Source organism: Phallusia mammillata, chromosome 2 (genome assembly GCF_965637545.1).
Source record: "Phallusia mammillata chromosome 2, kaPhaMamm4.hap1.1, whole genome shotgun sequence".
In the NCBI taxonomy this organism is placed as follows: Eukaryota; Metazoa; Chordata; class Ascidiacea; order Phlebobranchia; family Ascidiidae; genus Phallusia; species Phallusia mammillata.
The window spans coordinates 7,620,893-7,634,867 of record NC_137253.1 but is presented as its reverse complement, the minus strand read 5'-3'; the positions used below and the strand labels follow the sequence as shown (position 1 = coordinate 7,634,867).

Genomic DNA, 13,975 nt, shown 5'->3' with positions numbered 1-13,975 from the left:
TACGTTAAAATTGAAACAACTACAACGTCAAACAAGGCTTATTAAACAAATGTATAAACAACAAACGTACAGGTATAACGTTGACGATAACTTAGGTACCTAGGTCTAGGTCTCAGCGTATAAAGCGCGTAGTCGGAGTTAAGTTCCGAGTAAGTCCTATTTTTGTTCCTTTGCCTTGGACTAGCAAACGCAAATATACAGTCAAGCGACAACGTGCTCCGAAACAAAAAATAAGTACTGTACGAGGAAGGCGGATACAAGAAACCGTTTTACGATTGCATAAGGGCGTGTGGTTTTAAAAAACGCAACATCTAAGTCCGCTAGACTTTCAAGGCAAGAAAAAATTGCCTTAATGTGTCTGATACGGCGCTAAAAAGAAAATACACAAAAATATAAAATACCTCATTGCTACACAATCATTAGTTTCTTCTTCGCCTCAAATGCCAGCACAGCTATGCAATATTACTGTTTATTACGAAAATGAGCATGTAAATCATAATTAGAACAATATTTGCTTTTAAAATCATTAACCATTTAACCACTAGTTGTGTTTTTTTTGATTAGTGAAAGAATTGCCAACAAATGTCTGAAAAAATAGGGTTTCCATCAAAATGTATTTATCTAGCCAATAATTTGTATTCATTAATTTCATTTTCTGGTTTTGCTACCACATGCAATTGCACAAATTATGGTAAAAGTTAGAAAATGAAATTGCATACAAATGAAGAACTTAAGAAGTTGAATCATTATACATGGAATAAAAAAATCGACAAGATGAAAATGTAAACAACACTTTACTACATTTTTAGCTTGGTCATCTTGCATTTGTGGCCAGTATAAGGTTTTGTACAGCAGTAAGTGTGGATTGGGAATTTTGTCCAGTAATCAAATGCCTGTCAACAACAACATGGACAGCTCCTGGTTCACTTGCTGTGGAAAAAAAAGTTTTTGAAAAAAACAACCAAGACACACAAAAAAAACAGTAATACCTGTATATGATGCAAAATTGTCTTTGGCAAAATCTTCAAATATGATTGGCAATGTCGAAAAATCTTTGCGCTGGATGAGTTCATAGACCGATGGGCCTGTTAAACTGTAGCCCTTGCAACACCACTCATTGTTTTCAAGTTTTCCAGCTGCAAGAACCACTGTTCCAAACCCAACTGCACAAATTGGCTCTTAAACAGAAAAAATGTCTAAATAGGGATCTTTGACACAGAAAAATGCAAATCGTAACTTTGAATAGATGGCTTATGTACAAACAAATGATTTAAAGTACAATATACAATAAACTTTGGTTAAACTGGATTTGGTTAATCCAGATCTTCACCCAATCTGGACATAATTTTTTTAGTCCAAACAGAATAAAGGTTTACTGTACATTGATGTTTGATATTATTTAAACATGTAATCTAGTTTATTTTGAGAACAAATTTTGGGATTGTAATCAATTAGCCAACAAAAACATTATTATTGACGAAAAAATGGTTTTAATTGCAGGATAACTTACTTTTATCATTAGTGAAAGCCCTTAAAATGTGTTTGACAGAATCATGCTTGACGAGGTCATACAGGGCACCAGGTGAATTTGGAATTAACAATGCATTGTACTGTGATGCTTCGACAGATTCAAGTTTCATAGGTGATGCATAACTTTTCGTCCGGAATTCAGAAACCCACCTCCGACTGTTGTCATCAACATTTACAAAATCAACTGGTATTCCCTAATAAAAAATGCAAATAGCAACTTTTAAGGTAGACAAAAACTGTTTTTTAGGGTGGACATTTCTAAATAATATATATCCAATAAAAAATATTATGCAAGATTTGAAATTTTTCTGTAAAAAGTGGAAGCAGAATACAATAAGTTATTTAAGCCTAAAATAAGCCTACATTTGGTTAGATGTTTTACAGTGTTATTAAAGCAAAAAAAAAAAACTGCAGATTTTTTGAATTTAACTTAAAGTTCCCAACCTGTGGTGTTGCTATTGACAGAGTAAATGCAGAATTTGTCAGAGTGAAGGCATGGATGAAGGACTGAGCACACACACCTGCAAAAACAGTTCCATAAAATTAATTTAAAAAAATGCAATGAACAGAAAAACACCATTTAAAGTTGAAACAAAACTATAGAATTTGGAACAAAATAATTAACAATTTTCAATCCACCACTTGTACCAAAAAGGTTTTCTTTGACAAAAATTATAAGGATCAAAGAATGAACAACAATTAATAAGGTTAATTTACAGCGGCAAAAAAAAACTTGTCAAAAGAGATCGAAAAACAACTAACCTTCTTTGTGGCTGCTGCAAATTACTAGACATGAAGGCTTTCTATCTCCCATTGCGTCGAGTGTAAAAAATATCAGTTAATAACAAATAACAAGATGAAGAAAAGACGTTACTAGTTCAGTTTTTTTGGACTAAGATTTAGGGAGAACACCGCGAAGCGAGTGCGTTTATTCAGGCGTAACAATAATGACAACTTTTTTCTGCTTTTTCCGGAGAAATATTTAATAAAATTTTCTTTTAATAAAAATGAGCAAACTCTGCCTACAAAGGCTACTTTATGTTCCACTTAAAATAGTCATAACTGTGTGTCGACTGAGGGTGCTTACGTAGACTGCAGCTGAAGCCAAATTATTTGCTATTTAATTTGCAGCCACGGCAATACAATGATGTTGAGTACATGCAACTGATTATATTTCAACAACATGGCGCTAATTGAGGCCTTTGGTACTCTTTAACAAGATAAACTATTTAAGCTACAGATTCAAAGAAGATTTGTCAATTCTCTTCACATTTTAGAAATTTAGATCGATCGACCCGCTGGTAGCAAACAGCCACCTTCCGGTTCGAATTTATCACATCCAATACCGCTATGTTTTTTCGCTTATCCAAAATAGAAAGTCACTGTCATGTAACTATAGCATATATGCTCCAGTATGAAATGACAAAGTGCCAATGGTGAGACGTTTTATTTCAAGAGTGTCAAAAGAAACACATTTAAGTGCGGAATACACATCGATAAGGACAATACAACACGAACCGACCGATAAACTATTTTGTCAAATCAAAGTGTTACAGTAGCCTATATTCTCCTAATTTAAAGTAATCCAGTAGCGTTGGTTAGGCTACTACAATTAAAACAATCTAAAAACCAAAAAATAAAACATTATTTAGGAACACTATACACGGACTTGAAAAGTAGTTTAATCACAAACATTACTGCCAAGGTAGTGGTGTATATAGAATACATCGTTCAGACGTTTCGACAATCTCTGTTGTCATCATCAGTGCATGTTTTCAAATGTTTGAATGTTCATCGTCTGAACGATGTATTCTATATACACTACTACCTTGGCAGTAATGTTTGTGATTAAAACATTATTTATATGCAACAATATATAAAACAGTCTTGCAAAAATAAAGCAGCAGCCTAAAAGCGACTACAAGACGTTTACACTACGTTACGGTATTAACAAGATGCAGATAAGCATGTATATAGGACTTCCGTTCGTATTGTGACATCACAGTAGGGTTTATGACGTAAACAATTGTATCAGTTGTCTGCGCTGTCTTTTGAATTCATCCAAGACGTTTCCTTCGCACATTTCCAAGCGGCATCAACCAATCTGAACAGTCCAGTATCTTTTGGCTTTTCAAGACCTCTCATTAGTCTGCGCTTCATGACTGCCACAAATTCTTTGTTGCTTAATGTTCCATTACCGTCATCGTCAAATGCAGTGAACACAACATCAATTGTGTGATCAGACAGTTCCTGTTTTGCAACCGTTCTAGCAACCTTCAAGAAAAAAATGCTTGTTTTTAATTAAAAGAGAATGATATGCAAACAATATGTTTTTGTCAGTGGTGGGATTCAAATTTTTTGTTAGCCGGTTCTATCACAAAAGCCATATTTTTTAGCCGGTTTTGTTACAAAAAGTCCATTGACAGTAACCAGTAATGCTAACCGGTTCGCTGATACAATTTCATGAGACGGTTCTATAGAACCGGTGCGAACCAGCTAAATCCCACAACTGTGCATAACCTATGGCCGCAGAGACGAGTTTATGCGGCTGTGAAATGTACTGGCGGCCGTGACGTAACTAAAACACTTTTGCTAAATATTTCAAAAATGCTCTAACCATTTTGTGGTGCTGAAAAGAGTATTACCAGGCTAGAAGCCATGTGCGTCAGACTTTTTGTACGCCTCTTGTGTGCAAACAATGCAAAAAAGTCACTCTTAGCGCCACAATATACATAATGACGTTACAAACAATTAAGACTGATCACCAGACTGTTCAACCCGATATGTGCATTAAGTTAGAAATCAATCTGGGCTTTTGAAGCATATATATATACATACAACTATACATATATAACCTATTGCTTTACATCAGTAATTTTGAAACAAAAAGAAACAGACATTTGGTGGTGAAATAAAGATCTGCAATGCGGGCATCATAGCAAAAAGGTTGTGCACCCTAGGTTTATTTGTAAAGCATCAATTATAAAGTTGGAAATTAAATTAAAATATGGTGAAAAAGTTAAAGGCAACCTTAACAGTTGTGGATGGCACTAAGAACTAAACATTTTGGCATCACTGGCCATGATACCCCACTTTACGCAGGTTTACTGGGTTGTTTATGTAAGTCCCAAATACTAATTGGTAGGGATGTGCCAAAATTGCAAATGTTCTGTTTGGTCGAGCACCGAGCATCTCACGTTAATGCTCGGTGCTCGGCCGAGCACGCTCGGTGCATTATGACGTCACAAAAATCCCCTTTCTACATTTTAGCTCTACAAGGCCTCTTACGTCACTAGCGGTGTATTAAGCTGTTACAGGCCTCAGAAGAACACGTTTTTCCACAATCTAATACATTTGAAAAATCATTTGTCTTTGTTCATAGACACCATTTCGAACACTAGTTACCTATGTCAGCAGGGCATGGATATGCAAATTTAACGCTCGGGTCAGTTTGTGCAACTGCTCGGCCGAGCACCGAGCAGCAAAAACAGCGATGCTCGGTACCGAGTACTCGGGTGCTGGCTCGGCTCGGCGCATCCCTACTAATTGGTTATAGAAGGAAATTTCCTTTTAAAATTAAAATTTTCTGGTGCATAAATTATGTTTTAAAAACATTCATTCAAGTTATATGTGTACACAATCACTAAAAAGATTGACATGTATTGTCATGCAAATGGCACTGAGGAAAGATCTTTTAATGGACTCTGTGGTTATTGATTTTTTAATGAATTGATTCTTTGTCGCTTAATTCGTAGGCTTTCAGTGCAACACAATGCAGCAATTACCCAAGACAGAATATATTTTGCATGAAATCTTTTCTACATAAAGCTCACACCCCTAATTATCCACATTATAAGTATGACAGCACTGACAAAAGTTCTAGGAAAAAAATGGCCACAAGTTAACAATTGTATTGTGTCTTTAGTTAACTTATGAGGTCAGACACGTTTATATAACTTTTGTCATATCTTTAAAGTGGCATGAATGGTTAACAATGAAATGGTTCATAAAAGTCGCTCAGTTGGTGTGACATATTGCCTGTGTAAAAAAACATGAATTCATAAAATTACAGAAACTAGTAACTGATTTCTGTAATAGTAAAAAAACAGCCTCTAGTATAAGTTTAATACAGCCTTAGAACCAAGGGTGATAAAATATTCAAAATGCTTAATCCATGATTACTGGCTGAAGAGTGCTACATCTTTGTGATAAATATTTAATTGACAACATTGTTACCTGTTTCATGGTATGCTTATCAATGTCTGCTCCAACCACATGGTAAAAATCAAAAGCAACATCTACATCATTGATGTGTTTTAGAAAGTGGAAAAACGCCTTTGTTTCTTCGAATGAAATTCCTTTGACTGACTCACCTTCTTCAGTATTGTAAGTTTGTTTGACTCGCTGTAAATAAAAGATCTGGTTTTAAAATGCATTTTGACATTACATCATACACACTTAGGCTCAAGCATAGGTACAGAAAACTAAAAGTACATGGTAAAATATGGTAAATGGTAAAAAACATACCATTCAGTGCACCAAACGCAACCATATTTTATGTTAATGCATGAAAAACAATGGTCAAGAAACATAACCCACTGTCTGTAGACACAAAGTGTAATGAGTGTTTGTAGACACATATTCCAACTTTTAAGGTCTGTTTTTGCCCTACTTTACCACAATTGTAATAAATTTTCTGTCATAAACATGGCAGGTTTTCTTTGAAAATCATACAAAAACTACAGGTATTGTTTGTAAAATGCTTTAAAAATTTCTACACTATTTAGTGGCAGCAGTGTATATTTGGTATCCTCAGTATAATATTCATCATAGATTTACCATGTGGAGGAAATACCTTGATAAACAATACCAAGGACTAGCGATGATGAATGATGGTGATCGAAACTCTCGTTCGTACTATTTTTTTTAATAGAGGAAGTTTAGGTTTCATCACTTGCCTTAATAATGGCCTTTTGTTTCTTTTCTCCGAGGCCTGAGTAGGCCAAAAGCATCCGCACAAATTTCGTTTCTTTGATCAATCCCGACTCATTAGGGTCAAGCTTATTAAATTCCAGTTTCAAAATGTCATCCTGTGTGCAACAAACGATATGTCATGTGTAACATATTAATGTCAAATATGACTGTTGAGTTTAAAGCAAAATAACAAAAAAGGTACTGCTACCAAATGATGCAAAATGACTTGACAAAAATGATTCAAAAACATGTGATGTTATTTTTCTAATTTTTTTAACCTACACATTTTAGCACCTTGTTTAGGGTAATACCCTATTATTGTTGGTTTGACAACAAGACTTAAACTATTAGCATGGAAAACATACATACATGAACATACATTTTATTGTGAAAAAAGGTAGTCTAACCTGCAATCGTTGTTGAAATGCAATAAACTTTTTGACGGTCAGTTTTTGTGATCCGTCCTCTCCAAAGAAATATGAAGTGATAGCAGACTTTGATTCCTTAAAGGGCTTTACAACATTGCCTAAAAATATATATAGTCAAATGGGGTAAAAAAAAATTTTGCTGAAGTTGGGGTAAAAAAAAACAATACCCTCACAGCTAAACCAAAATTTTTTTTTAAATGGTTTCTTTTTCATAGGATGTATTTATTCTCTACCATTAAAATAAGCCATAAACCATTCTCAAATTTTGTTTGTAGGCAATGTTCTGCAGGTTGAAACAACAGTAGTAAAATTCGTATGCTAAAAAGTCTTCAACAACCTTTAGAAACTTTCCTGCAGATTTTTTATTACAAGTTTGGTGTCAATGACCTTTGTTCTGTGTTGTGTCATAACTATGACCTATTAAACAAAAAAGACTCTACTTGGCTAGCTTCTAAATTTTTTCAGATATCTTGTTGTTCGTTTTTACCCCAAACGGTTCTATAGGAATGGGGTAATAAAAAACTATGTATTTTTTGCACCCCCAAAATTTTTTTTTCCCAAACATTTTCATTTGTCACCTGGAAGTTTAGAAAATAAAAAAGAAAGCCTATAAAACATGTACTTAAACCAAACTTGTATAAAATTTCTTTGGGGCCCAGTTTTGGAGAAATTTTTACCAAAAAGTATACCTGCATGGCTAAAAGTACAAATTGGGATCCAGGCCTAAAGAAAAATGCTACAAAGTAAGAAAAAGAGGTTATCAAATCATTATGTGGTAATTCAAGCTGTTTGGGGTAGAAAATTAAACTTTATTTTAATAAGGTTTTAGGTTACATGACCAGTCAGCAAGTGGGTGAGCTCTATTTAAACCTAGATGCATACCAACAAAAGACTGGTAAATGACAAAAAAGACCAAATCAAAGGCAATAAATGCAGTGCAATAAAGGTACAAAGCCATGAAAAGTCTTAGCACCAATTTGAAAGCATTTTAATAATTTACAAACAGTTTACTAACTGCTGTAAGTTTGGTTTGTAAAATTTCGAAAAAAAAGAATTTTATGTGGCTCATGTTTTTTTGGCTTATTGATTGTAACAGAGTTGTTAATGAAATTTCTGTCTTATGTTTGACTTCAAGATGGTTGATTAAGTTCATATAATTGAATTGAAGTTCCAACAGCCACTTAATTTTTTTTTAAATGGTCCTAATGTCCACTTGTTTTTTTTTACCCCGACATTGTTTTTTTTTGTACCTTTTTCGGGTTAAAAAAGAACAACAGTTTTTGTCAAATATTTTTTTTGTTTTTTAGTAAAATCAAAAACTGGTCACATAACTATAAAAGTAGTCCTATCAGCTTTATTGGGAAGAAAAACTGACCTTTTGTTGCCTAAAATAAAAGTTTGGCAACGAAGTTTCAAAAAATTGTTTTTTTTTACCCCACTTGACTATATATATTTCTTTCATGAAAAACTTGTCTACAATCGTTGTCATACAACCAATTCGTCTGTGAAAATGTGTTTTATTACTATAAACTCAAATTAAATTGGTCTTTTTATTCAACAAAAACTTATTTGCTTGATTCACTACAATATGTTGCAATAAATCATACAAAACTATTATACAAAAATATCTACCATTTGTTACACCAACCAGGTGTATGATATACATATACTTCATTAAAGAGTTCCAAAAGGGTGCAAAACAATTAAGCACATCCCATAACAATTATTTGTAAGGTAAACCATAATTAATGGGCACAATAGCATTAATCTAATAATGGCCTATTATAAACAAAGGTGGATTTGTAACCTGTAGTTTTGTGGTCTCTATGCCTCATTCCAATAGATGTTTGTGACCTTGCTGTGTTAGTGACTTGCTGAAATTCCTCTACGTCAACTTCACCATCACCATTGAGATCAAACATTTGGAAAGCAATTTCAAAGTTTCGCTGAGGCGTTGATAAAACCTGTAACAAAAAGGCAGTAGACATTAAAATGTTAATTTGCCTGTTTGTTAGATTGTCATATGTCCAGCAACACCAATACCAATTTTACACTCTTAACACAATGACAATTATATACACATTTGCAATCAATGTATGTTTTATTTTTAACAATTATTTTACATGTTTATTGCCAAAACCTTCTATTTAACACAGTGGTTCCCAAACTTTTTGAAGAATTTCTTCCTTAACAATTCAAAAAATTTCATTTCTCCCCAATTACTAAATAGTTCAATCTAAACAATACAAAGATCATTTAAAATTGCGTCTTTCATCAACTTCACTTCATGTGTTTCCAGAATTAAAGTGTCTTATTAGTAGGGTTGGCAAGCCTGTCATTTGACCGGTCAAATACGGTCAATTGACCGCACTTTATTTAAGCGGTCAAATACTCATATTGGAAGCAAATGTTGTAAATTTTTTCAAGCTTGTTTTGTGATTTAAAATTTGAATAATCTTGGTTGCAACATTTTTAATGAATTCAAATATAAAATGGTAGGGTTTACCTGATGCAAACACATGTGCTGTGGTATAAACTAAGTTTTTGTAATAGCAAAGTAGATTTATTTTGTTGAGTTTAGTATAACATGCATTTCAACTTTTTGAGTCTCCCAGTCTGTCTTTCTTTTTTTCACACAGTGTAAACTCACTGGATTTCTTTTACTGTGACATCACAAAACGGATGAATTGTGTTTGTCATGAAAGGAATGGAAGGGAGGTAATAGAATAATTGGCTTTGCAGTTTAGATTTGATTTAAACTCAGCTTTGCAGTGCAGCAACCTTTTGTCAGTAGCTTAGGAGTAAATGTTAACCGGGAAATATGGTTGTAACTTATTGGTTATTCTGAGCATTTATATTCTTTTATCTGTACAGAATTTTGTAATTGCTAAAGTTATGGGTAAGCCAAAGAACTTGATTTGGAAATTTTACAACACAATTAAAAGAGGCAGCAAAGTTAAAGCGCAGTGTCGGTTTTGTGCTAAAGAGTATGTCACCCATGTGGACAGGATGGTAAATCATTTACTGTCACAATGCAGTTCCTGTCCAACTACTGTGAAGGAAACCATTATGCAACATCAAACAGCAAAACCAGGATCTACACAAGATATAGCCAGTACTAGCAGCAATGAAATAAGTATCAATTTATGTGAAGATGAAGAAAGTGATAAGATGTCAGTGTCTTCTGAATCTGCAGCTTCATATCAAAGTAGTATCAAAGGATTTATAGATCGTATGACACCACAATTAAAACTGCATCTAGACCAATTATTTGCAAGGGCAGTGTATGCAAGTAACATACCATTTCACATTGTAGAAAATCCATATGTAAAGGAGTTTTTTGAAAAGCTAAGACCTGTGTACAGTTTACCATCTCGCAAGCTCCTGTCTGGGCATTTTTTAGATGAGGAAGCAGATAAAATAAAGAAAAAGGTTCAGGGTATTTTGCATGAGGCTGCATTTGTCTCAATTGTATCAGATGGCTGGAGTAACATGCGGAATGAGGGAATAATTAATTTCATGGTTACAACACCCAACCCTATCTTTTATTCTTTTCAAAACACTACAGAGCATCGCCATACAGCTACATATATTGCAGAACAATTCAAAAATTATACATGAGATTGGTTCTGAAAAGGTTATGTCTATTGTAACAGACAATGCAGTGAACATGAAAGCTGATTGGCATATTATAAGGGAAGAGCTTCCACATATCCAATGCTATGGATGTTCTGCACACACTTTGCAACTTTTTATACAGGATCTGGAAAATTTCACAACAGTGTCAGCCCATACTTCAAGTGTCAATAAAATTGTGAGGTTTTTCAAAAACAAGCAAGTTCCAGCAGCAATCTTCAAACAACAGTTAATGCAGCACTCTATATCTTCCACACTCAGTAGAATTTGTAACACACGTTGGGCATCTATGATAACCTGTATTCAAAATGTACAAACATGTAAAAAGGCCCTGCAATCTGCCATTGTAGAAGATGAAGTATCCAGTGTATGTTCCAAAGATGTAAGGAACAATATTTTGGATAATGATGTATTTTGGACCAAAAACGCAAAACTTTTAGAATTACTTAAGCCAATTGCAGATTCCATTTATAAACTGGAAAGTGACGTAACTACAATGTCTGATGTTAGACAAGAGTTTTTAAATATCCAAAAACACATTGATGAAGCTGTACATTCCAGTCCATTGAGATGCTTAGAAGAGGAAAATGTAAAGGCAAGAATTTTGTTCCGTAAAAATCAAGTAGTGACACCGACACACAATGCTGCATACTTACTTGACCCCAGATTTCAAGGCCAGGAGCTTACAGATGTGGAGTTTGATGAAGCATGTGATGTTATTACCTCTATTGCAAATTTCAAAGGAAGCTCATGCAATGATGAAGTAATTGCACAAATTGGAAATTTTAGAGCAAGAAGTGGCGTATTTGCCAGAAAAATAATGTGGAACGCAATTTCTTCAGTTCAAGCAAACCGCCTCAAACCTAGCTCATGGTGGAAAGGCCTTGCCCCTTCTTGTATTTTGAGTAAAGTAGCTGAAATACTACTCTCACTTGCAAGCTCTTCTGCTTGTGCTGAGCGCAACTGGTCTGTCTGGGGAAATATACACACACAAAATCGCAACAGACTTAAAACATCAACAGTTGGCAAACTGGTTGATGTATACCACAATCTTAGGCTACTTAGAAATTTCGAAGAACCAAATCCATTGTCTCCAGAGGATCCTGAGCCTGAGTCAGATACTGGTGATGACTTTGAGAATTCAGATAGTGACAAAAGTTGTGATCAGGAGTAAAAATATATATTTTTGCTGATACATTTACTTGCTGTTAAACTTCGTTAATAAACTTGTTGGCTTGACTTGGTGGTGAAAGTGATGTTTGGTGGTTGTAGTAGCAGTAAAAATGACTACTGCTAAATAGTAATGCTTGCAATATGGGTATGATTTTGTAAAGATTCTTATTGATGGACAAAAAATAATTGTTTTGTTTTACAAACCATTGTACTTGAGCTAAAATGCTCATATCTTTCATTTAAGGTTTATTTTCAACTTAAATTGCATTTTGATGGTGTGTATAGTATTTGACCGATATTTGACCTATTTGACGAGTATTTGACCGGATTTTATTTGACCGGTCAAATGCCCAACCCTACTTATTACAAACCACATAAAATTTTTATTTAATTCCTCCTCAGGTCTCAAGTTAGGAACCACAAATTTAACAAAACAAAAACACTCTTCCATAGAACTATTAGATGCAGTCAGTAGATGAGTTATTGTTTTCTAGCAATCTTTTTGTGCAAAACTTTGACCTTCTATACAAGTAGTTTTTTTGTAGACATGTAGTAAATTTCCTAACACTCATTGGAACAGTGAGTGAAATACAATATTCAGAAAACACTCCCTACAAAAAACACACACACTCAATGGTTCGACACTTACAGTTAAAAGGAAAATGTAATCACTGAAACTGATGAAGCCGCACTCTCCTAAAGCGTGAAAAATACTCTTTTCTTCTAATGAATCCATCTTTTGCATCTCTTTCAGCAGTTGAGAACCTTTTTCAATTTGGTTTGCAGACAATTTTCTGACCTTAAAAACAAAAATATTGTTGGTATAGGGTTAAAAAAACAAAAAAATACTGTTAATACCTTAAATTGATCAAGGCCCAGTTTTTCAGGTTGTTTTTCACCAGGAGTTATGGAGCGAAGAAAATCCGCTGGTGTCATATACGTTTCACTATCACCATTTTCGTACACAATTTTATAGGTAGCAAAATATCGGAAAATTTTGTCTGGTGTTGAATATGCTCTTATTCTGTTCTCATATTCAATAAACCGACGATCCTGCAAAAAAGCAAATTTATTAATGATAATGTTATAGTACAATTCTTTGTTTGTTTCTTGAAGCATATATGGATATGTTGTAAAACACAATAAATTGAAGATAAGGTCGTGTAAAACTTCATAGTAAGTTTTATATGTTAAAGAAAAACTGTAAAACAGTAATTGCAAAAAAATACCTTAAATCCGACTCTAGTTTTCTTTGGGCTTTTATCTTCCAAATCTGCTTCCACAAGTTCATCATTTGGAGCTTCATTACTATTTTCTGCAGCAGTTACTGCTTTGCAAAAAGTGACTTGCTGTAGGTTTGCCAAGCCAGAAAATACAGGCTGTTGTTTGCAAGGCTTTTGACAGTTCAAACAGCCATCTTTTGCCAACTTGTTTTCTTTTGATAAGCTTGAACAGGCATAAAACGACGAGCAAGCAGCCGTAACAGCTGCTACATTACGATAAAACATCACCAATGTATTATCCAAACAACGTTTTGCACGTTCAACTATACTTACACCATTTTAATATACACCTACAAAAATCGATACAATTTGCCAACGTTTTGCGACATGGCAGAGCGACCGTGTTTGCTCTTTCGCTATCCTGAAAAATCTATTGTAAGCTAATTTTAATTTCTTTCCATCATGCTAGCACAATAGTGACAAATGACAACATAAAAAATATTTTGCAGCTGTTTTCTATTTAGTTTTGTGTAGCGCAGGTTGTGCAGTGAAGCGACGCGTCTGAAAGTGTGTCTTGCTTGTGCCACTGCACTTGTGTACATTTTAGCTGTACAAACTGCAAGTCTGTAACCGACGTAAACACACACAAAAGCAAATGGCACTTCTCTGAACGTGGCATAATTTTGTGTATCTTGACATATACTTGCATTCTGAAGCGCATTAGGACAAGGTCCTTGTCCTAGTCGTGTGTCTTGTCGCCCTTTCCCGAAATCATGAAAAAAAAGAATTATACGATGTACAATTGTCAAAAGTATCAAGCCTAAAATGCTCGTTATGGCAGAGATTTTGTCGTGTGTTTGGAAAATATTTTACATTGAACAGGCGTGTAATAAGTTTACAGAAAGAACAAACCACACTTCTGTCATGTGCAGCAAGTTTTATTTTTGTCAGAATGGCCCAGGGCTGTTTCAAGATCAAAACAATTCACAGACAACTTCAGTAACCGACCAA

At 34.3% G+C, this 13,975-nt stretch overlaps 2 protein-coding genes across 2 annotated transcripts; both read right to left on the bottom strand.

The window, feature by feature from the left end:
• Positions 1-455: 455 nt before the first annotated feature.
• Positions 456-2,460, bottom strand: LOC145213697 (glutamine amidotransferase-like class 1 domain-containing protein 1). The gene is made up of 5 exons (XM_080082064.1): positions 2,293-2,460; positions 1,975-2,051; positions 1,511-1,724; positions 990-1,178; positions 456-930 (listed from the first exon to the last, which is right to left on the bottom strand). The coding sequence occupies exons 1-5, from the start codon at positions 2,342-2,344 to the stop codon at positions 815-817; spliced, it is 648 nt and encodes a 215-aa protein (XP_079938190.1). The 5' UTR covers positions 2,345-2,460; the 3' UTR covers positions 456-814.
• A 501-nt stretch (positions 2,461-2,961) lies between these two features.
• Positions 2,962-13,415, bottom strand: LOC145212546 (calcium uptake protein 1, mitochondrial-like). The gene is made up of 8 exons (XM_080080707.1): positions 12,971-13,415; positions 12,600-12,794; positions 12,391-12,540; positions 8,740-8,896; positions 6,912-7,030; positions 6,489-6,620; positions 5,767-5,934; positions 2,962-3,804 (listed from the first exon to the last, which is right to left on the bottom strand). The coding sequence occupies exons 1-8, from the start codon at positions 13,247-13,249 to the stop codon at positions 3,562-3,564; spliced, it is 1,443 nt and encodes a 480-aa protein (XP_079936833.1). The 5' UTR covers positions 13,250-13,415; the 3' UTR covers positions 2,962-3,561.
• Positions 13,416-13,975: the final 560 nt, after the last annotated feature.

Coding starts and splice junctions, on each gene's coding strand:
- LOC145213697 (XM_080082064.1), bottom strand. CDS start 2,344: ATGGGAGATAGAAAGCCTTCATGTCTAGTAATTTGCAGCAGCCACAAA. Junction 1,725..1,974: donor TGTCAATAGCAACACCACAG/GTTGGGAACTTT, acceptor ATTTTTTATTAG/GGAATACCAGTTGATTTTGT. Junction 1,179..1,510: donor GGCTTTCACTAATGATAAAA/GTAAGTTATCCT, acceptor TTTCTGTTTAAG/AGCCAATTTGTGCAGTTGGG.
- LOC145212546 (XM_080080707.1), bottom strand. CDS start 13,249: ATGTTTTATCGTAATGTAGCAGCTGTTACGGCTGCTTGCTCGTCGTTT. Junction 12,795..12,970: donor AAACTAGAGTCGGATTTAAG/GTATTTTTTTGC, acceptor GCTTTTTTGCAG/GATCGTCGGTTTATTGAATA. Junction 6,621..6,911: donor CATTTCAACAACGATTGCAG/GTTAGACTACCT, acceptor TGTTGCACACAG/GATGACATTTTGAAACTGGA.